Source organism: Euprymna scolopes, chromosome 13, assembly GCF_053919585.1.
Source record: "Euprymna scolopes isolate OS-2025 chromosome 13, ASM5391958v1, whole genome shotgun sequence".
Lineage (NCBI taxonomy): Eukaryota > Metazoa > Mollusca > Cephalopoda > Sepiida > Sepiolidae > Euprymna > Euprymna scolopes.
This window is the reverse complement of record NC_136494.1, coordinates 136,054,405-136,076,904: the sequence shown is the minus strand read 5'-3', so window position 1 is coordinate 136,076,904 and position 22,500 is coordinate 136,054,405. Positions and strand designations below refer to the sequence as shown.

The following is a 22,500-nucleotide window of genomic DNA, read 5'->3' as shown; positions in this document are numbered from 1 at the left end:
TGACATGTTCTGGGCATAGTAGAATATTATGCAAGTCTCAAAGTGACATGTTCTGGGCATAATTGAATATTATGCCAGGCTCAAAGCGAAATGTTCTTGGCATAGTCGAATATTATGCCAGGCTCAAAGTGACATGTTCTGGGAATAGTAGAATATTATGTCAGGCTCAAAGTGACATGTTCTGGGCATAGACGAATATTATGCCAGGCTCAAAGTGAAATGTTCTGGGCATAATCGAATATTATTCCAGGCTCAAAGTGAAATGTTCTGGGCATAGTAGAATATTATGCCAGGCTCAAAGTGACATGTTCTGGGCATAGTAGAATATTATGCCAGGCTCAAAGTGACATGTTCTGGGCATAGTAGAATATTATGCCAGGCTCAAAGTGAAATGTTCTGGGCATAGTAGAATATTACATCAGGCTCAAAGTGAAATGTTCTGGCCATAGTCGAATATTATGCCAGGCTCAAAGTGAAATGTTCTGGGAATAGTAGAATATTACATCAGGCTCAAAGTGAAATGTTCTGGCCATAGTCGAATATTACATCAGACTAAAAGTGAAATGTTCTGGGAATAGTCGAATATTACATCAGGCTCAAAGTGAAATATTCTGGGCATAGTACAATATTATGCCAGGTTCATAGTGAAATATTCTGGTCATAGTGGAATATTATACCAGGCCCAAAGTGAAATATTCTGAGCATAGTTGGACAGTATGTCAGGCTCAAAGTGAAATGTTCTGGGCATAGTAGAATATTATGCCAGGCTCAAAGTGAAATGTTCTGGGCATAGTAGAATATTATGCCAGGCTCAAAGTGACATGTTCTGGGCATAGTAGAATATTATGCCAGGCTCAAAGTGAAATGTTCTGGGCATAGTAGAATATTACATCAGGCGCAAAGTGAAATGTTCTTGGCATAGTCGAATATTATGCCAGGCTCAAAGTGAAATGTTCTGGGCATAGTCGAATATTACATCAGGCTCAAAGTGAAATGTTCTTGGCATAGTCGAATATTATGCCAGGCTCAAAGTGAAATGTTCTGGGCATAGTAGAATATTACATCAGGCTCAAAGTGAAATGTTCTTGGCATAGTCGAATATTATGCCAGGCTCAAAGTGAAATGTTCTGGGCATAGTAGAATATTACATCAGGCTCAAAGTGAAATGTTCTTGGCATAGTCGAATATTATGCCAGGCTCAAAGTGAAATGTTCTGGGAATAGTAGAATATTACATCAGGCTCAAAGTGAAATATTCTGGGCATAGTACAATATTATGCCAGGTTCATAGTGAAATATTCTGGGCATAGTGGAATATCATACCAGGCCCAAAGTGAAATATTCTGAGCATAGTTGAACAGTATACCAGGCTCAAAGTGAAATGTTCTGGGCATAGTTGAATATTACATAATGCTCAAAGTGACATGTTCTGGGCATAGTAGAATATTATGCCAGGCTCAAAGTGACATGTTTTGGGTATAGTTGAATTATATTATGCGAGGCGCCAGGCTGAAAGTGAAATGTTCTGGGTATACTTGAATATTATGCCAGACTCCAAGTGACATGTTGATATATATTATGCCAGGTTCAAAGTGCATAGTTGATATATATTATGCCAGGCTCAAAGTGAAATGTTCTGAGCATAGTTTAATATTATGCTAGACTCAAAGTGAAATGTTTTTGTATCAGTACACTAAACGGTTAACACTGAGTAGGCATAAAGAAGTAGTTCCTATAAAACTGCCCCTATCACCAATTAACAACGTCTGATTGGTCTTATGCTTGCTAATTAGTCATTCATCTCGTTAATTTTATATCTGTGTTGCACAGATATTTCATGGACACTTCTAGTTGTATGATGTCTTGATTGCTTTAGAGTTCTCTGATTTTAGAGTTTGTCGGTGTTAGTGTGGGTTGCGATTTTATTTACTAGTGAATTAACATTATTATTAAAAAGAACCTGTTTATTTTTTTTTATTATTATTCTTGTGCACTCAAAATAATGCTTATTGCCACTTGTACATAAGAGGCTAATATTTGGGACCATGTCTTTGTGGAACTATTTAAGAAGATGAGCGAAATGTTGATTCACATTACACTTCTCCGTGTTAATACATAAGCAGGAAGGGAATTTCAAGGCCTAGCAGTTCAAGAGAAGAAGCTATTAAAATAGAAGGATTTCCGAAATTTAGAGACCTCTACAGTGAAAGAATGGAATTTTACTGTCATCCATGTAACTTTATATATCTATAGAAATACTATATTTATAGGAATTTTCTTAAAAGAAAAACAACCAATGTGTTGGATATTTGATATTCATGATAAGTGAAATAAAACAAATCAATGTCAACAATTTTCATGTCGTGTGATTGCAAAGTTATCTTTGATTGTGCAAGAAGATTTTCTTGACATGTTGACCACTGTATTCAATATCGGCATGTTAGTGCTACGAAGCTGTCTGAAGATATCGGCTTCCTGACCAAAAATAAACAACATTTTTATTTTACTTTTCCTTTGCAAAACTCAATCATGTTCTGCTAAGCGAAATAAAAACTATTTTCCTCTATAAAACAACCAAACTAAACACGATGAATAAATTATTCAAAGATAAAAAAAAAAACTTTAAGCCTACAAACGTTTACCAAAATGATCAGAGTTGACATTAAATAACCTCAAAAGTGTTGATATGCTGTAAATCAAAATAACAGAACAAAATCTTTCCAGTACCTTTAACCTGGGCATGTTTTTTTTAAAACTGTTTTGATGACTAATAGAAGAGGTTCTAGGAGGTTCAGAATCCCAGGCTTTGCCTTCTCTCTTTAAGAAGGGGTTAGTTTATTACTAATTGCTTGAGGCGCCCTTACAAGTGAATGCTGACAGGGCTGTCCAGGTACTTTTTGTAGATCAGAGTGTTCCTTCTCGAGGGATGCTGACTTCTTAATTCAACTTTCCGACCTTGTTGTCACAGTTTTTTCAGTGGGAGAGAACTAAATACCTCTTACAAAAAATTGTTATACTTCTATGGTTTAAAATATAAAGGAGAATAGACTGTTTTTTTGTTTTTTTACATGGTAGTCAGCACTTATCAAGACCCGAAAGCCACTCGGGGATAAAGGTTATTGCGTGTACAGTAATCAATGGGATAGTATTGTAATAATCGTTAGTATTGGAGATTTGATAAAGTGTCTTACTTAAGGGGGCGATTCATAAGGAATTTGTTTATGTTGGACTTGAAGACATCTAAGTTGTAGTCAGATGGGAAACAGCCAAACAGAAGAGAGTTCCACAGGACTGCAGTTCTAAGAAAGAAGCTTTGTTCATGGAATCTACGTTTTCATTTAGGCACAGATAAAGAGTGGGGAAAATTACTGACAGTGGTTTCAGCTACACAGGTCTTTTCCATGAAAGATTGGTGAGGGGGTACCAGAGATTGGAGCTCGGACGAGCACCTGCCCCGGAAATAACGATAAAACAAAGATAGGCTCGCAACGTCTCTTCTGTGGGAGAGAGGTTGCAGGGTAGAGAAGAGGGCATCCCCCACTAAGCCACGAAGTCTATTTTGTACTCTGTCAAGGCAGAATAGGTTCTTTTTAGCAGCTCCAGCCCTGATGTGGCAGCAATACTCCATCCTTGGACATACTTGGCTTTTATACAGATAGAGAATTTCATCAGTAATGAGATATCTTCTGGAGCGGTAGAAGGATCCCACCATTTTCCCAGCCACCTGGGCAACAGACTTGATGTACGTGTTCCATTTCAGATCAGGGGTAAAGGTCAAACCCAGAAGCTTGTCAAAACATGGAGCCTCCCCAAGACGAGTGCCATCTATTTCAATTGATACCAGACGGGGATCAGAGCGTTGATGATGTAAAGATAGGAGCTTGGTTTTAGATGCATTAAAAGTAACCAGCCACCTCTTCTCCCATTTTATCACTTGTTCAAGATCAGAGGAGAGAGAATCAGAAAGAACTTTGTCATTTACGGCCTTTGATGTGTGCCCATAGATGGTCGTGTCATCAGCATAGATGTCAACGAATGATTTAAATATGTGTTTTGGGAGATCATTGATGAAGATCAGGAAGAGAGTTGGGCCCAGGATGGACTCCTGAGGGACTCCAGCATTAATACTTTGGGCCTCTGATTTCTGCCCATCAACCACTACTCTTATGAGCCTATCAGAAAGAAATGATTTAATAACTGAGAAAACATTTCCAGTTATACCGTAGCTGTTACTTACTATAAGCATGGAATAAAATCTGGTTATCAGCTTTGAAATGTGTGGACTGTTTTGCACGCTTAGTTTTCAATTAAAAAAAACAACTTGTGCTTATAGTTGGATTTTTGATAAGCAGCATTCATTTGCGTATGAGGGGAACAACAACTTTAAGAAACACCAATTAAGGGAGACAGTTGAATATTTGACAGCCAAGAAAAAAAATTGACAGCCGAGAAAAAAACAAATTGACAGCCAAGAAAAAAAAATTGACAGGCGAGAGAAAAAATTGACAGCCAAGAAAAACAAATTGACAGCCAAGAAAAACAAATTGACCGCCAAGAAAAAAAAATTGACAGACGAGAGAAAAAATTGACAGCCAAGAAAAACAAATTGACAGCCAAGAAAAACAAATTGACAGCCAAGAAAAAAAAATTGACAGACGAGAGAAAAAATTGACAGCCAAGAAAAACAAATTGACAGCCATGAAAAAAAAATTGACAGGCGAGAGAAAAAAATTGACAGGTGAAGGTAATAACTAACAGCTGAGAGAAGTAACTGACAGTTAAGAGAAATAATTGACAGCTGAGATTTATTGCTGGTTATTGTGTTGGTGTTGGTGTTGGTGTTGAAGAGGTGTTACATTAATTTCCTTATGGGGTAAAACAAATATGAATGCATTGCAGGTGTTAAATTCTCGATCAAATCTGCTCATTTTGTTATGAACCTCGTTCAGTTGATTGAATACATAATTTTTTCTTGTTTTATTAATGAATCCAACAATATCGATTCTAACATCTAGGCCAATTGTTTCCTTGTGTTCAGCACTGGCAAAATGACGGTGTATCTGCAATAGTCATTATTTCTTCCCAGTAAATACTTTATATCACCGTTCTTTTACACTTTTAACTTTATGCAACCTTTAAAAGAAACTAGCAGGCCGCCCGACATTGCCCGGTTGTAAGATACGCTTAAGTATGATATTTTAATTCATACAAATTACATAATATACAGACAATTCTCTATCGATTATTTTATTAAACCTAATATATAGTAGTGAGATCAAGACTAAATATATATATATATATATATATATATATATATGTATATATATATATATATATATATATATATGTATATATATATATATATATATATATATATATATATATATATATATATATGACTTGGGTGCCATCAACTAGATTCAAAACTAAAAATTGAAAATCTCCACCCTGATTCTATAGCCTGCGAGTCACGCCCATAAGCATATACAGGGTGTCCCCCCAAAAATGTATACACTCTTTAAATTATCTCAACTTGCTACATGAAAACGCTATTACCACGTTCCCAAGAGATGTTTAGGAATAAAGAATGGCACTTCCAGCAGTAGGGAGCACTTCCCCATTATCATCATGACGTAGAAGCATATCTTGATAGTCACTTGTAAAACAGATAGTTAGGACGAAGATGAAGTATCGATACTGTCCATGCTCACCAGTTTGACCTCCCCCTCCAATGGATTTTTCTCTTTTGGGGGGAGGAGATGGGTGGGGAGTAGCATGTTAAACACAGGGTTCACACTACAAAACGAGCTACAATGAATGAACTGAAAGCAACCGTTGAAAGAAGATGTGTCAACATCCCAAATGGACTGATTAGGAACGTTTTCGGTTCAATCGGCGAGCGTTGTCAGCTGCTCATGGACCATAATGGCCAATAATTTGACCACTTTCAATAATTAGCTGGTTTCTATCTTTGTTTACAGTATTTTGATGTATGAGACTTTTCTTATAATAAATGTTGGTTTTATGGTCATTTAAAGAGAGTGTATACATTTTATTGGAACTCTCTCTCTCTCTCTCTCTCTCTCTCTCTATATATATATATATATATATATATATATATATATATATATATATATATATATCCACCTTTCATCCTTTTTTTAATGGACTCGCCCGACCGGTGAATACTAGATTCAAACAATCAAGCAGGCATATAAAAATTCACCTGTCAACCCCTTTTTAAAAGATGGAATCGCCCGATCGTCAAAAACAAGATTCAAGCAAGCAAGAAAGAACAGCCGAACGGTCCACAGATTTTTATAATTATAGAGAAGTTTTGCACAAAAACAAAATTATACGCCATATCTTTCTCATTTCATTTTCATCATAGTTCGTGTGCTAAATAGCATCTAAATTATATTTCTCTTAGTCTGTCCATTCCACTTTTTATTGGAAACTACTTGACCGATCTGGCTGAAATTTTGTATGGGCCTTTGTTATGATAAGATGCAGCGAACTAAGTTTTAAGGTATCTGTTTGATGCACAGCTGGGGATTTATAAGGGTTTAGTATTTAATGAGTATAAATTTGACTATATTCAATCATCAATTGACATAAAGTACTCATTCTAAGTCAACAGGCTATAATTTTTACCCGTTTTTTTATTTGCTCCCCCCCCCCATCACTGATGATGAGGCGAATGAAGAACTTACGTTCTGGTGTCTCTCAGATGCAACTAGTGACGTCTGAAGAAAACTGATTTTGTTGATCTGTTCTTATAGGAATTTCTAAGTTTGCACTGGCTTACTACTTTCACATGTACGTGTTATTGTTATATTTAGGAATCTTATTAATATTATTGTTCTTCTGTTTCTTTTTGTTATTATTATTGTTTGTTGTTATATTTTGTTGTTAAGTCTTATTAAAAGTGATGCTTAGCGAGTCTTATTAAGAGTTTGTCGTTGTGTCTTAGAGAGAGAGATGTTGTAAGAGTTAGAGAGATTGTTCGTGTTATAAAGTTTTTCATATATATAAAATGTTTATACTTAGAAGTGTTGCTATGTGATGTAAAGTTCACATTGTCGATATGAGATGTCGAGACGTGTATGTAAAGACATTTTAAACCACATGATATACAAGACATATAATAACAATTTTCACTTTACCTTTTGGTAGAATTACAACACAAAGACGACGTTTATAAAAACACATGATGGGTTTATTTCTTCTCATAACCGGCCGTGGTTTCTGAGTCAAGAATTCAAAGCTTCACATTCTTAGTTTCAAAAGTGACCGTCTCGCTTCTAGACGTTCGAATGTCCATGTCTGGACTGTCGTCTGTCGTCCTCAGACTCTCTCTGACTCTCCCAGTTTCTCCAAAGTTTTCTAACTATATCTAGAACTTCCCATTTTCCATGACGTCATACACATGTTAAAACATGTGTCTTCTTTCACGTGTTCTGGACATGCGTGTCCAAAACTTTTTCCTTTGTTTACAAAAGGAATTTTAACCTATATTCCCAGTAACCTATTTTTCCAATATGTTAAAAACATGTTTATTAAATTATCTTGTATAGTTGCATTCCTCAATTGAATTTTTCATAACAAAATTGACAACACACATTCTTTTCTTGAAACTATTTTATCTCTAAGCTAAACAATGGTTTGTTTTACATTCCATTTTCTAATTCTCTCTCGTAATCTATTTCTAAACCTAATTTACGAGGTTCGAATTTCGTCTATTCTATTTCATTTTCATTTTAACTAAATCTCTCTATTTTTATACTTACATGAAAAGGGGACAGCCCTTATCATGTAACATTACTTTTGGAGGGATTGGAAATTTTTTCATTGCTTGAAAATACTTTGAACTAACACCTTTATGTTAAAATTGGTTAGCTTTAGGAAGTGACAAAGAGAACGCATCAAAACGCATTGGATAAAGAAAGAGGGTAACTGATTGGAGTCATTTGCATTTTAGCGTTCGTCTGAATCGAATTACGATGTTGATTCGAAATATCTTTCTGTTGCCTTTTTTATTTTTACCGATAGCTTTGATTTTTTTTTTCAAGAAAACTATGGTGAATAGGAATCTCCTGTCTTTGCAATAATCATCTTTGATTCTTGTTAGCCTTTTTATATCAAGTGGCTTCACACCTTGTCTAGAGTGATTTCAACACACACACACACACACACACACACACACACACACACACACACACACACACATATATATATATATATATATATATATATATATATATATATAGGAGCAAACAGTTAATAAAACGTTAAAATCACCTTGAAAAAGAGTTAAAAACATATTTAATCTGAAAAGGAAACACTTTTTATTATATATATATATATATATATATATATATATATATATATATATATATATATATAATTTAATTTGTTATTAACTTTTTTTATTACATGTCGCTTGTTTTGTGCCGATTTCTAGAGTTCTTTTTGTAAAAATGTGAATCGATCGCCTTTTTTAACTACAAACTTCAATTAATGTCCAAAAAATAAATTTACGAATATCGTTTTGGTTTTAAATATTTGTAAAAGGTGATTCATGGCTTTCAAACATCAAACACCAAAAATCATATTTTCAATCGTAATCTTATTTAAATTCATTAATTTATGGCCACAAAAGGTAAAAGCATGATATGAGACGAACGGTACGCCATGGTGAATGGTTAATAAGAGCGTAGTCGTTTAGAATTATTTGAAAAAGTCTCAAAGTTGAAGAACTAATTGCTGCGGCTGCGCCATTTCTATCCATGCAACTTATCATCTGATTAGCATATTTGTCGTCATGTCGCCACGGTGGTGGCGGTGGCAACGTATGTCCACTATGCACGCACACTTCACCGTTTGACCAACGACAGTAAAATATCGAACACTGACATAAATAACGATAGATCTCGTAATTCTATCAAAATTTATGAATTTAAAGATAGACAATCAACAAAATCGGCTCTTTTTGCATTGATGTAATGTTTTTAAATTTATATATATATATATATATTAGGCACCGCCAAAATTGGGGGGGCAGGTCAGTACTTTTTGACGGACCGTCTTTTTAAAAATCTACCAAAAATCAGGTAATTATCCGATCAATACGAAATTTTCAGCGATTATTAGGAGAAGAATGAACTTTATAACAGTGTACTTATTTTTCATAAACGATATTTATATATATATTTTTTTTTGCTTACAAAACCCCCCCTTGTTTTGAAGTGGGAACAAATATGCTTAAAATAATCATCTGAAACTGAACAAAACATATTGTGTTGTTGTAAGGGACAGAATTATAGATTAAAAAAAAAAAAAAAAAAAAAAATTGTTTGCATACCTTATTTTGACGTCTGAATATCAGAACTTCGATTGTGTTTAATTATCCCGCTTTTGAGTTTTGAAGTGTGAAATTCGGTGAATATGTTAAGTAAAATAATTAATTTAAGTTAAGCAAAACAAAAAAAAATTTTTTTTAATATTTATACGAAAAAAGCCATTTTAAAATTTTTGATAAATAAATTAACAATTTTTTTTTAGCGAGCCGAATAATGCATGACCATTATTAAACAGGGCATGCTTTGAATAATTGATATAAAAAAAAAAAATTCGATAAATGTTGTGCCCTTTGTGTTAAAAATAGCATCATTTTTTTTCGATCCCGTTTGAAAACGTTTGCCGCCTTTCGACTACGGTGGACCAAACGCGCTGAAATAATTTTTTTTTATTCTGCTTTAAATTGCCCCCCCCCATTTTGGGGAGTCTGGCCCCCACACACATATACATTAAAAACTAAACTCATACAAATGGTCACCCATCTGGTACTGGCCAGCCTCAGCTTTATAATACATTGAAATTTTCGTCACTGAAAAATAAGTTTTTTTGGCCTGTTTGGTCTTCCATAGTTTTCTTCTTATAATCCGCAAACGTAAACAGAGTCGATCTCGACTCTACATGAACGCGAAATGTCTGGTTAGCTATATGAATAAGTGGAATTATTTGAAATTCAGGTACTTATATTATAATATTTTTGCATATTCTCTTAGAAAATCATCCTAAATCTTAGTTAGACAATAAATAAATAAATTAATTATTTCAAAAACCTTTTTTTTTAAATATTTAAGTACGTTTTTTGTGCAAGACAAAAAATGTCAATTGTTAACTTTTTGGGAAAATTTAACATTTAAAATTTAATTAAAAATAGTAGAAAAAGTTTTACATTATTCTGTTTTCTATATGATAAAATTCAGGGTTTTATCTTTCTGGAAAAAAAAAAGTTACTCAGAAATAATGGATTTTAATAAATGTAATTTAGTTTTAAAAAACAACAACAACTTCATTTTGCGGCCATTTTTGGCGGTGCCTAATATATATATATATATATATATATATATATATATATATATATATATATATATATATATATATATATATATATAAATCGTTTCAAGGGGATGGCTCCGTCAAAACAGTTGTCGAAACGTGACGTTATTTTTGTTTATATAATTAAGTGGGCGAAAAAGAAGCTGATAAAACTGGTTATGAAAAAATTACATAGCTTTTTTTTAATATCGCAAAACAAGACCAGATATCGATCTTGTTTTTCAGTTGCGGTTTCATGATACAATCCTTTCCTTACAATTTGAAACGAATGAAGACGGCAAACAAAATGTAGAAGAAAAATCAACGTGCGATATGTGCTGAAATGAAAAAAAAAAAAAAAAAAAAAAAAAACAGTGCGTTTTTCTTTCTTTCTTTTTTTTCTTTCTTTTTTTAATCTTTTTTGGTGAGGGGGTAAATGTTGAGATCGGCGGTTTATATATTTTCTTCAAAAAATCGAATAAAACTAGTTTAATTTCTTGATTTTTTTTTTATCTGTTATTCTATTGAAAAAGCCTTTTTCCGAAAAAAAAAAAAAAAAGTTTCATAATTTTTAAATGTTTTCAAATGAATGCTCGCCAATGATGTTTTTTTTTTTTTTTTTTATTAATCTGATGAAAAAGGTTTATCTTTGAAAATCCGTGGGTTAAGAATTTTTCTTTGGAATAATTCCTTATCAGAGTTTTTGATGGCTCAATAAATATTGTAATTTATTGAGTTTTATTTTTCATATCGTGTTTGCGTGTGCGCAAGCGCGTGCCTGCGTGTGCGCATACGCATGCCTGCGCGTGTGCGCATGCGCGTACCGAAGTTTTGACATGCTTTGGTATGAAAAATATTCGAAACTTAGAGTGTAACTATATCGTTATTCTTTTATATATGCTCTGTTGTTATATTTAAGAAACATTGAGCTTCTAAACGAAAAGGATTGTATAGATAAAGTGTGAAATATAATTGAAAAACATTTTAACAAAAAAAACACGAGGTGAGTGAAACTATGCAAATTAATTTTTGCTATTGATTTAAAAAGAAAATACAACTTTCTTATGTATGCGTCGTGGAATTACATTCACCTGCAAAAGATCTAGCTAATTTGCATATTCTTTTAAACATTCATTCTAATTAATTCATTATTAGTCTTTCCGGTTTTTATAGAGGATGATCATCTTTAGTTAACTATTACATGTAATTATATTCATGCAGATATTCTACATGATTTATACTTGTGTAATATTTGTGTAAAAAGGCTATAGTAAACACAAACCTCTTTCTATATATATTTATGTATGCGTATATATCTTTGTTTGAAATATTTTGCCTAGCAAACTCCTCTGCCAGTTTTTGGTCTGCAGGCATGAAACTTAATTTGAACCCATGCGAAACTTCATCTTTGTGTTTTAGCCGGGGAAAATCGGTGCAAAAGCGTGAAAATGAAAAAAATGAAATTTGCCAGGTGAATGGCGAACGAAATATATGTGCAAAATATGCATGTGCAACGTAGCTATTGGTTCATGTTTTAGTTTTTAGCCTTGCTGCAAACATGTCTTTATAGCTCAGACATAGACGTAAAAGTAAATCGTAAACTAAACGTTTTAGTTTCGATTCTCGGTGATGGCGCATGAGTAATTTTTTTTTTAAAACATTACTATCTATTGGTTCAATATAATATAATAATAAATACGAAATCTGCATTAATCAAAATATCATATTTAAGCGTATATATACTACCAGTATATATATATATATATATATATATATATATATATATATATATATATATATATATTCCCGGCGAAAACCAAATATAAAGTTTTGACATGGGTTCGAATGCCCTCTATATTAAGTTTCATCTCTGTAGACAAAAACTGACAGAAAAGTTTGGTAGGTAATTTTTTAAAACAAATATAAATACGCATACATAAATATATATAGAAAGAGGTTTGTGTTTACTATAACCTTTTCACGCAAATATTACGCCAGTATAAATCATGTGGAATATCTGTATGAATATAATTACATGTAATAATTAACTAAAGTTAAATCATCCTATAAGAAAACCGAAAAACCTAATAGGGAATTAATTAGAATGAATGTTTAAATACAGAAATTAACTAGACCTTTGGCAGATGAATGAAATTCCACGACACATATATAAAAAGTTGTATTTTTTTTTTTTTAAATAAACCGAAAAAAGGTCCGCCTTTTTCTTCTTGGCCTTATGCTGCAATCAAAGACCATTACCCTTGTGGCAATAAGTTTCTGGTCCATGTAAGGGCAACCCTATATACCCAGAGACATTCACTACCAGCTCCCCTTTCCCTCCTCTCGAGGGAGCTGGTCCCCTCTTTCCCTTCCACCTCCCCCCTCTCCACATTAAAAACGGCCTCATGCCTAATTTGCTCATTGGTGAAGCAAATAAATACAATAAACAGAAAAAAAGGTTCGCCTTTTTTTTCTTCTTGGCCTTTGGGTCAAGATCTTTTTTCTGTTATCAAAGTGTAGTATCTGTTCCAGCAGATACTGCAATCAAAGTAATATGTGGGGACAACCCCACATATCAGACCATTGCTCTTAAGCAATCAGTTTTGGTCAATGTAGGGGATACCCTTGATACCAATTGTTACTACCCAGTTCCCTCTCAGGGGAACTGGTTCCCCTCTCCTCACTCTGCACATTAAAAAACGTCATTGTGCCTAATTTACTCAGTGGGGAAGTAAATAACTAAATAGAAAAAAGGGTTTTTAATATGAACATCAATACACATAAAACGGATAATTTATTAGAGTATAGATTGAATGCGAAACTGATCTTGATCTCTAAAATAATTGTTTTATTTTATAGTACTCTCGGCTAGAGTTCATAAGAGTGCGAGTCGGCGTCTACCAATTCGTAATCAGGTTCTATCAATTTTTAAGACCGAGGTTGCAGGTACAGGAATCTCTAGAAATCGAAAGTAGAGTATCCGTGGGACCGTTAAAGGTAAATGTAATGAGATATCCGATTAATATTGTTTCGGAGATGGGTATATTTGCCGATGACACAACTCTCTATAACAGATATGAGGGGAAAACAAATGAACACATATCCAAGGAAATGGCAGAAACACTAGAGGACGACCTCCAATCCGTAGTGGAATGGGGACAAAAATGGTTAGTCACATTCAATGCTGCTAAGACTAAGCTTGTTTCCTTCAATAACTACAAGAAACCTTTTCTACCACCAATAGCAATGGCCAAGAACACATTGCCTAAAAGTACTTCTTTTAAACTCCTCGGCCTAACGTTTACAGGGAATATGAACTGGAATAGATACATTGAGAGCATTGCCAAGGCTGCTGCAAGGAAGGTTGGCTCCCTCTACCGTGCTAGAAAACTACTTACGCCTGCCAGTATCCTATACCTCTATAAGGCAACCATTCGCCCATGTATGGAGTACTGTTGTCACATCTGGGCTGGTGCATCTGCTGCTTGTCTCTCGCTCCTGGACAGGGTTCAAAAAAGAGTCGCCAACCTGATAGGTCCTGAACTGTCATCTAGGTTTCAACCTCTGTCCCATCGACGAGATGTTGCATCCCTCTGCCTGTTCTACAAATACTTTAATGGTGAATGCTCTGACGAACTGCAAACACTTGTACCTCCCCGACGTAACTACCCCCGACAAACCTGACAAGCTACTAAGTCTCATCCCTTTACAGTAGAGATCCCTAGGTGCAAGAAAGCCTTTTACTCCAATAGTTTCTTCCCCAGAACTGCGGGTCTTTGGAACTCCCTTCCGGGATTCTGCTTTCCCAACTGCAATGATATGCAGAAGTTCAAGTGTAATGTTAACAAACATCTTTCTACTCTTCTCCCCTCTTAATGACCCCGCTAATTAATTCCCTAATAGTAGCCCCCTGCTTCAAAGTGGCACTGTGCCTTGTTTGGGGTGAAAATTGAATAAAAAAAAAAAAAAAAAAAAAACAGAAGGTTTTCATCAAATCACATCCTCACATACATAAAATAAAAATATGAATAACTCCGGAAAATAACGAGACTTGACAAAGAACTAGAGATCGTTGTGAAGAAATCTTAATTCAAATCGTTTCTTGCAACGGGGGTTCATTAAGCAGGCTTAGCTAAATGTGTATCTCAGGAAAATGGCATGAAACTTAAGATTACTGATTTTTATGGGCAATGTCATATGTGGTTTGGACATGGTTATTTGCTGAGGGAAAAGAACAGTCATTAAACCATGTAAGCGTAGTACGGGTGTGTTTGTTCATTGCATAAGAAAACAAGTAGTTCGAAATAAAATTTGAAAAGAAGATTTAATTCTCGTTTGATGTGGTACCTTTCCATGATGAGAATTGAGATACATATTTCGCGGCGAAACTGTTTTACGTCTGAATAGACGGACTCCGGCGTATGTATCAGCGGAAACGGTTACTTGTAGAGCTGCATCCTGGACTTCTGCAGGGTAGCTCTAGCGAAAATATTAGCAGCAGCAGCCGTTAAAGCACGTATGCAAATTGGCAAGTGTGCACGCGTTGATGTCACGGGAAGAAGAAGGAGAGAAACAGAAAAAGAAAAAGGACAACACATGGTAAAGCAGAAGAAGCAAAGTTTGTGTCGGGGAAGATGGATGTGTGAAGTCAAGGGCGAGAAAGCGCTGGCTATGGCCGGCGTCAAGTGACGGGTATAGAGACTTTTAAAAAGCATGTTATATGGCGGAGCGTTGTAAAACATGTGTGCGAAAAGACTTTTGAAAGATAATGAAATGTGCTATTGTTGGAAGAACTACAAATAAACGCATTGCATTTATACTTTAAAACAAAGCCGAGTCGGGTTTTTATTTCCTTCCTTGTTTATTCCTGCGACGGTACCAAACAACGTGTGAGTCAACCTAATAGGTTCTGAACTGTCAGCCAGGTTCCACCCTCTCTCCCATCAAAGAAATGTTGCATCCATCTGCCTGTTTTGCAAATATTTTAATAGTAGATGCTCTGACGAACTCACCCGACAAGCAGCAAAATCTCACCCCTTCACAGTAGAGATCCCAGATGCCAGAAAGCATCTTACTCTAATAATTTCTTCCCCAAAATTCCTAGACTTTGGAATTTTCTTGCAGGTTCCTGCTTCCCCAACTATACTGACATGCAGAAGTTCAAGTGTAATGTAAACAGACATCTTGCTGCTCAACTCCCTACACAGTATCTCTGCAATTATGTTCCAAATAGTATCTCCCTACATCAAAGTGGCACTGTGCTTGTTTAGGGTGAAAATGCAAAAAAAAAAAAAAAAAAAAAAAAAAAAAAAAAGCGGGGGGGGGGGAGGGGTCAAATATTTATTGGTTGTATATTCTTCTAAATATATCAAAAATAAAAACCAAAGCAAAAACAACATTCCACAATAGTTACGTGTTGGGTAAATACTGTTTTTCTTGGCTGTGGCCGCAAATGAACAGCGCAATTGACTTCTTCTTTGCATAATAGTTTTAATTACTTTCAAAGTGACGGTTTAAATGCTTCAAAATTGCTTTGAATGTCGAAGGCTACGACGTAAAACTCGTTTATGACATTGGTATTATGAGTCAGTACTTATGTGGCGGTGCTAAGAAGTGTTTTTTTTTTTTTTTTTTTTAGAATTCAACCAAACACAGAAAAATCTTTTTTAAAAGAAACTTATGGTGCACGTATCCGTCACAGGACGAGTTTCTTTTTTTAACTAAAAATAATAAAGTTTATGACTAAGCGAGATATAATGTTTTGATCCGCCATGTTTTACAAATAAGGAGGAGGCAACTCATCTCGAACTATCGAGATCAAAATAAGCCTTGTAGTGTATAAAATTTACTATTAAAAATAACTAAAATAATATTAAAAATATTTTCTATATAAAAAAATACTTGATCACTTTACGTGATTTTTGGAATATGGCATCTTCGTTCCGTGACGAGTATGCATATCATAAAGATTTTTCAACAATTAAAAAAAAAATAGGTTTAATTCTAAATAAGCAATTATTTTTTTTTACTTTCATTTTTACCATTTTTTTTTCTTTCTTAATGTTTTTTGTAGATTTTGAAAGTTAAGTTTAATTATTATTATATCGTTTGATCATGAAATTACGAATTTTTATAAAACCGTAACCAATACTACTTTAATCTCTATGCATGAAATTATTGGCGCTTCTACACTATTAGGACGAAATTTCGGAAACCATAATACTGTAAGAATTGCTCTAACGTTGGTTTTGCCCTTGGCAGAACGGAAGAAAACCAACCAGAAATCATAACAGACTCACCTTTTAAACTTCAACGTAAATTTTATTAAAGCAAAAAGATCCAAGTTGCAAAAGATGCGTCATCTTCAGCTATCTGCCGTAGGACGATGAACTATTACCCCAAATCTTCGCGAAATGCTGGATACAAAACTCCGCTAACGAAGAACGCTGCAACAGGTTGAAGAGTTGAGTGATATCTTCCAAGATGGACACTGCAAGTCCGGTAGCCTTGAGCAGTCCACCGTAGATAACTGTCCAATGGCGGACAAATGACAGGTCAAACTGTAGACCTTAATTCTGTCTCTGACAGACATTATATTGTAATGATGAAAGTCAATTGATTCACAGAGCACAACAGCGTGCGATAATATAAATCGCCCAACATAAGGGCATTGGTGTTTGCAGATGAAAATAACATTTCACCCACATTAGGGATTCAATACGTCTCAAAGAAACAAAGTAATTTTGAGGCTGCAAGCCTCGAGTGAATTTCGAGCGTCCATCTTCAATCTGTGTGTGTTGAAACTGGTGATCTGAAAGGATAAATTTGGCGCCAAGAACACCCTCGGTAGTTAACAAGCAATCTGAATGGTTCAAACAAAACCGTGGGCAAACAAACCGATCAATGCTTATTTCTGCAAAATTTCTCACAATATTGAATTTCACATAAAAACAATGGCATCTACGTATTCCTCGTATTTTTTATGATGGTTATATCCAAAAATTACGTAAATTGATAAGATAGAAAATTATTTATTAAAGAAAATAAAAATAGAATTTGATAAAAACGATCGTAAGACACAGGAGACTTCCAAAGGGAGGTAATTTTTCGTTCCGATTTAAACAAGATGGCCGCAATTTTTCGCCTGCTAACACAATTAAAATTGTTTTTTTTTAATAGATCAGTAATATTCAGGTAATTTCGCCTGCATAATTTGGAAGCTGCCACTGTTATTTATTAAAATTGACAAAAAAATACCAATCAGTAGAGTCTTTTGTTTTTTTATCTGAAAACTATTTATCGACTACAAAATTTCGTGTAGAAGCGCCTAATTATTGTATTTTAACAGCTTCCGAAACGTTCAATTATTTAATACAAGAAAATTTATTAAGAATTCTTAAGCTATTCAGTAGTTTAAATGCTTCCAAGTTGCTTTCAAATTTAATGAATAAAATAAAATGTTCAGTTTTTTTCTCTTTCATCCAGCCGACGCATTCCTTCAAGTTCGCAAAACTGATGAATCAACACGTGTATAATGTTTACGAATAAACTGAAATGGATTCTGGTTGATTTGATTTAACTTCGCAATTAAACCACACTTTTAAAGTTTAATATTTTATTGATTGTAAACAAATAAAAATATTAGTTCTATTTTTGTAATCACCAGGAAAAAATCAGACACATGAGAAATGGTCGCACAATTTGACGATTTTTCGATATTTACCCACGAGTCGTCTAGATTTTTTCCTTTTTCTTTTCTTCTTTTTTTTTTAATTACCGACCATGTTGCAAGAGAATTCCGTTTTTCTTGAAAAAAAAGATAAATAAATAAAATAGCGAGAAATTTCAGCTTTAGAGTGGGTGGGTCATTCTAACGTAAAATGGACACCTACTTTCCTGACAATCACCAATTGCCCTGCCCGGTCGTCAAATACGCTTAAATATGATATTGTCCAGATTTCGTATATATTATTATAGAGTTGAGATTTCAAAAGTAAAAGAAAAAAAGTATTTGGCTGCCATCAGCTAGAATCGAAACCGAAAGCAAAATTGTAGTATTCAAAGCTGGTGACGTTACTACTATACCAACGTGACACGTATATGAACCGATTAAAAATAAACTAAAATAAATGAACAAAATGTGTAACGACTTTTTCAATTCTGATCCCTTTTTGACTCCTTAAAAACTATTTTAAACCGGTTAAAGACCCATAAAAGAACGGTCCATAAAAAAAAAAAAAATCAATCATTTGAGGCCCCTAGCGCCGCTCTGCGACTTTTAGTTTCGGGAGAGATAGAGTTTGAAAATATGAAGACAGATAGCCAGACAGACATACTTTCACAAATTAGATTATTACTAGCGGGGAGGGGGCACCCAGCTTTGCCCGGTAGTAAAATACGCTTAAATATGATATTTTAATTTGTTCAGATTTCGTATATATTATTATAGTGTCGTGATTTCAAAAGTAATAACAAGTATTTGGCTGCCATTAGCTAGAATCGAAACCGAAAGTAAAACTGTAGCATTCAAAGCTGGTGACGTTAACACGTTACCAACGTGACAAGAAGCATATGAATTGCTAAAAAATTAATAACAAATTAAGATGATTGTATAAAACGTATAACGATTTTTTCGATTTTGACCCATTCTTTACCCTTCTAAAAAGAATCTTAACCGACTAAAACCCATAAAAGAACGGACCGTAAGAGAATCCATTCATTTGAGGTCTCTATCACCGCTTGGAGAGATAGTTTGAAAATATGAATAGACAGACATATAGCTGCTGCTGCTATTGTTGTTGTTGTTGTTGTTATTATTATTATTATTATTATTATTATTGTTGTTATTGTTATAATTATTATTATTATTATTATTGTTAATGTTATTATTATTATTATTATTATTATTATTATTATTGTTGTTGTTGTTGTTGTTGTTGCTGTTGTTGTTGTTGTTGTTATTATTATTATTATTATTAAAAAAAAGAAAAAAAAGGAAAAAAAACAGAAAAGGCGTTACCCATATAGAGGCTATACAAACAAGGTGATGTGTTAACGAGTTGGTTTATGGTGCGTAGACAAACTAGTGTGTTCGGTGTTCATTTGGGCATCATTTCTGACTCCTCGAACATGAAGACAAAAGCATGGCCAGAATGCACAGATTCAGAGAATGGACTCCTCCCAAATATTTAAAAAGAAATGTTTTAATATTATGTAAGTGAATTAACTTACTACTTTACGGGAATTGTCACCCCCCCCCCCAAAAAAAAAAAAAAACTAATTAAGTATATCATTTACGCGTTGTTCTACACAAATATTGGAACTGTAGAAATATAAAAATATATAGGAAAACAAAATAAAATAAATAAAAGAGCGCAAAAAAGCAAACAAATTAAACAAATTAAAAAATAATCAGTGAAACAGTGAAACACGACCGCCCTCCATAAATAAATAAATAAATAAATAAATAAATAAATAAAAGAATAAACAACAAAAATTGTTTACATTAATTTTCCGAAAATTGATGGTCAAGAAATGGGTGATCATTTTACGTTAAGTTTATACAGGTGGGTGGACCCTAACTCTAAAATCAAATCAAATGGAATCCCTTAGCGACATAATAAGTATAAACATAAAAAAAAAATGCCCGTAAAAAATCCCCAAAACAAATGTTTAGTAAATACCGGAAAATCGCCACAATTTTATTAATTAAAACGAAAGAATAAAAATATATACGTTATCTTGAGAAATAGATTTTTAAGCATTTTAAATTGACAATTTGAAAGTAATTTCTGGTTAGAATGAAGTGTATAAAACCAAATTCAAAGAAAGCGTGCTAAACTGCTGGAATTGTGTTGCCGGTTTAAGATATTCATGGGGAAATCAAGAAAAATCAAGAAGGCATCTGATATTTAAAAGTAATAACAAACACGCAGTGCGGCTGCGGCGCCAGTGCGCGCGTTAACGATCATCAAAGAAAAAGAAGAAAAAAAAGAAAAAATAAATGGTAAATATTAATTGCAATCGTAATAATTCAAATGGATGAGCTGTTGTTATTAATAACAATACGAATATACTATTTATTGCAAGCAATCATTCAACATTACAAAAACTGGGATTGTCTTTTATTAATACAATAGAAACGCGGTCGAATTCGGGTTAGAAACGCAAATATACCCTAATACCTGATTGACCAACACTTCCGATTTGATAATTTAAAGGCTTTAAAATTACTTCCGAATTTCAAAGTCTACGATACGAAATAATCCCCACCTCTTATTATTATTATTATTATTTATTATCGATAACAGAAAAATAAAATAAAAATAAAACTGGCCGCTTCGTGGCCGTGCGAAATTCCAAAGCGATTTTGAAGTTTAACATACCCAAGTAAATTAATTTAAGGAGAGTTCTTTAGAGTTAGCAAAGCCCCTTCCTTTTCGTATTAAGAATAGCTTTCAAAATTTGCTTGGGAATGTTGATACTTATGCAGAATACAGACCGTGGTGAAACAATGCCGCTAGAAACGCTTACTTAACATGGGGAGAAGGGAACTTTTAACTAACAATTCAATAAATAAAATAGCGTAACAATTGAATTTAACTCAAAATACTATCTAAAACATAACACGGTCCGTATTCTACATACGTCGGAACGTTAAACTGCACAAGTGCCTCTTTTAAATTGTCAATTCGAGATTAATTTCTGGATAAAATTACGGTTATAGAACAAAATGTTTTTAAAAAGCAAAGAACATTTCCGATTTTTTTTTTTTTTGTTTTTTACAAAGTGGTCACCACTTATCAAGACCCGGAAGCCACTCAGGGATAAAGGTTATAACGATACGATTATACGGATTACGACACGTGAATAAAAACGAAAGCAACATGTTTTTACTGCTGTTTTTTTTTTTTTTTTTTTTTGGAGCATTTTATATTTCATTCGATTTAGAAGGATTGGCGCAATGTATATTTCATTTTTGTCTTCTTTTTTTGTTTTAATTTTTAGCGGATTATTATCGAATTGACAATAGGCTACCAGATTATCAAAAAAAAAATTTTTTTCTTTAAGTCAATATTTAAATATTTGTAGGGGTGCTCAGTTTTTAATGCAACGTTCTAGTAAATCGATCACCAATTTTAGAACCACTCGACGCTTTTAGGCCAAATTTCGCGAGTTTAGCTCTTTTTTTGGAGATTATTTTGAAAATCGAAATTCCCCAAAAAGGTTTGTCTGCTTAAAAAGGGTGAAACTCGCGAAATTTGGCCTAAAATCATCGAGTGGTTCGAAAATGGGTGGTCGATTTATTTATTAGAACGTTGAATTAAAAACTGAGTATCCCTACAAATATCTAAATATTGATTTTAAAATTTGGGATAATCTGCTAGACTAGTGTCCATTCGATAATAAAATTGAAAAGAAAACGAAAATAAAAAAGATATAGTGGGGGTAGGTAGCGCTTTTATACGTGCGCCAAAGGATTTTGCACACGCACACACACACACACACACACACACACACACACACTATTAGGAAGTATAATATAGGTGTTTGAATTGTGCTGTCGACTTAAGTTCTCATGTGAGAGTTTGATTACCAAATACAACAACGTCGCACCTGCGAGTAGTTTTTGTATTTTTTTTGTTTTTTTTTTTTTGTTGTTTTTTTCGATATTAGCACGCGCATGCTCGCAACCACCACGAGAGACATGAAACGGGAATAACTGCTCGTTACATTCATAAAGAAATGAATGCTTGTTATTTGTGACACATGCCTGAAAAAATATTAATAATCAATAATTAAAATCGGTACTTTTACACTTATGTTACGGTGCTGAAATAATAACGTTATTATTTAGAAAGCCATTCTTAACCTGGGATGTGTTTTGTAATTATTCTGGACTATCACCTAACGATTTAATAATAATATAAAAAAAATGATATCATAAAACTTGAAAATACTATTTTAAAAAATAGCACGTCAACATAAGTACATAAGCACCCTAGAGACTGTTCTTACTACACTCCACTATACTGCATTTTTTTCTGTCCTCGATATCTGAATGAGATATCCTTCTAGATTGAGACAATTTTATTTTTTGTCATAATCTAGAATG

General features: G+C 33.7%; 1 protein-coding gene across 3 annotated transcripts in view; it reads right to left on the bottom strand.

Annotated features, from left to right (window-relative positions):
• LOC145292202 (uncharacterized) overlaps window positions 1-22,500 on the bottom strand; it is a 160,594-nt gene that overhangs the window by 135,381 nt on the left and 2,713 nt on the right. The window contains exon 1 of one of the 3 annotated variants that reach the window (XM_080138513.1): window positions 19,405-19,529. The exons of the other annotated variants lie outside the window; for them this stretch is intronic. Within the exon in view, the coding sequence (XP_079994639.1) occupies window positions 19,405-19,408 (4 nt within the window). The 5' untranslated portion in view covers window positions 19,409-19,529. Of the gene's footprint in view, window positions 1-19,404; window positions 19,530-22,500 lie in introns of those variants that run through there. 3 annotated transcript variants of the gene reach the window in all.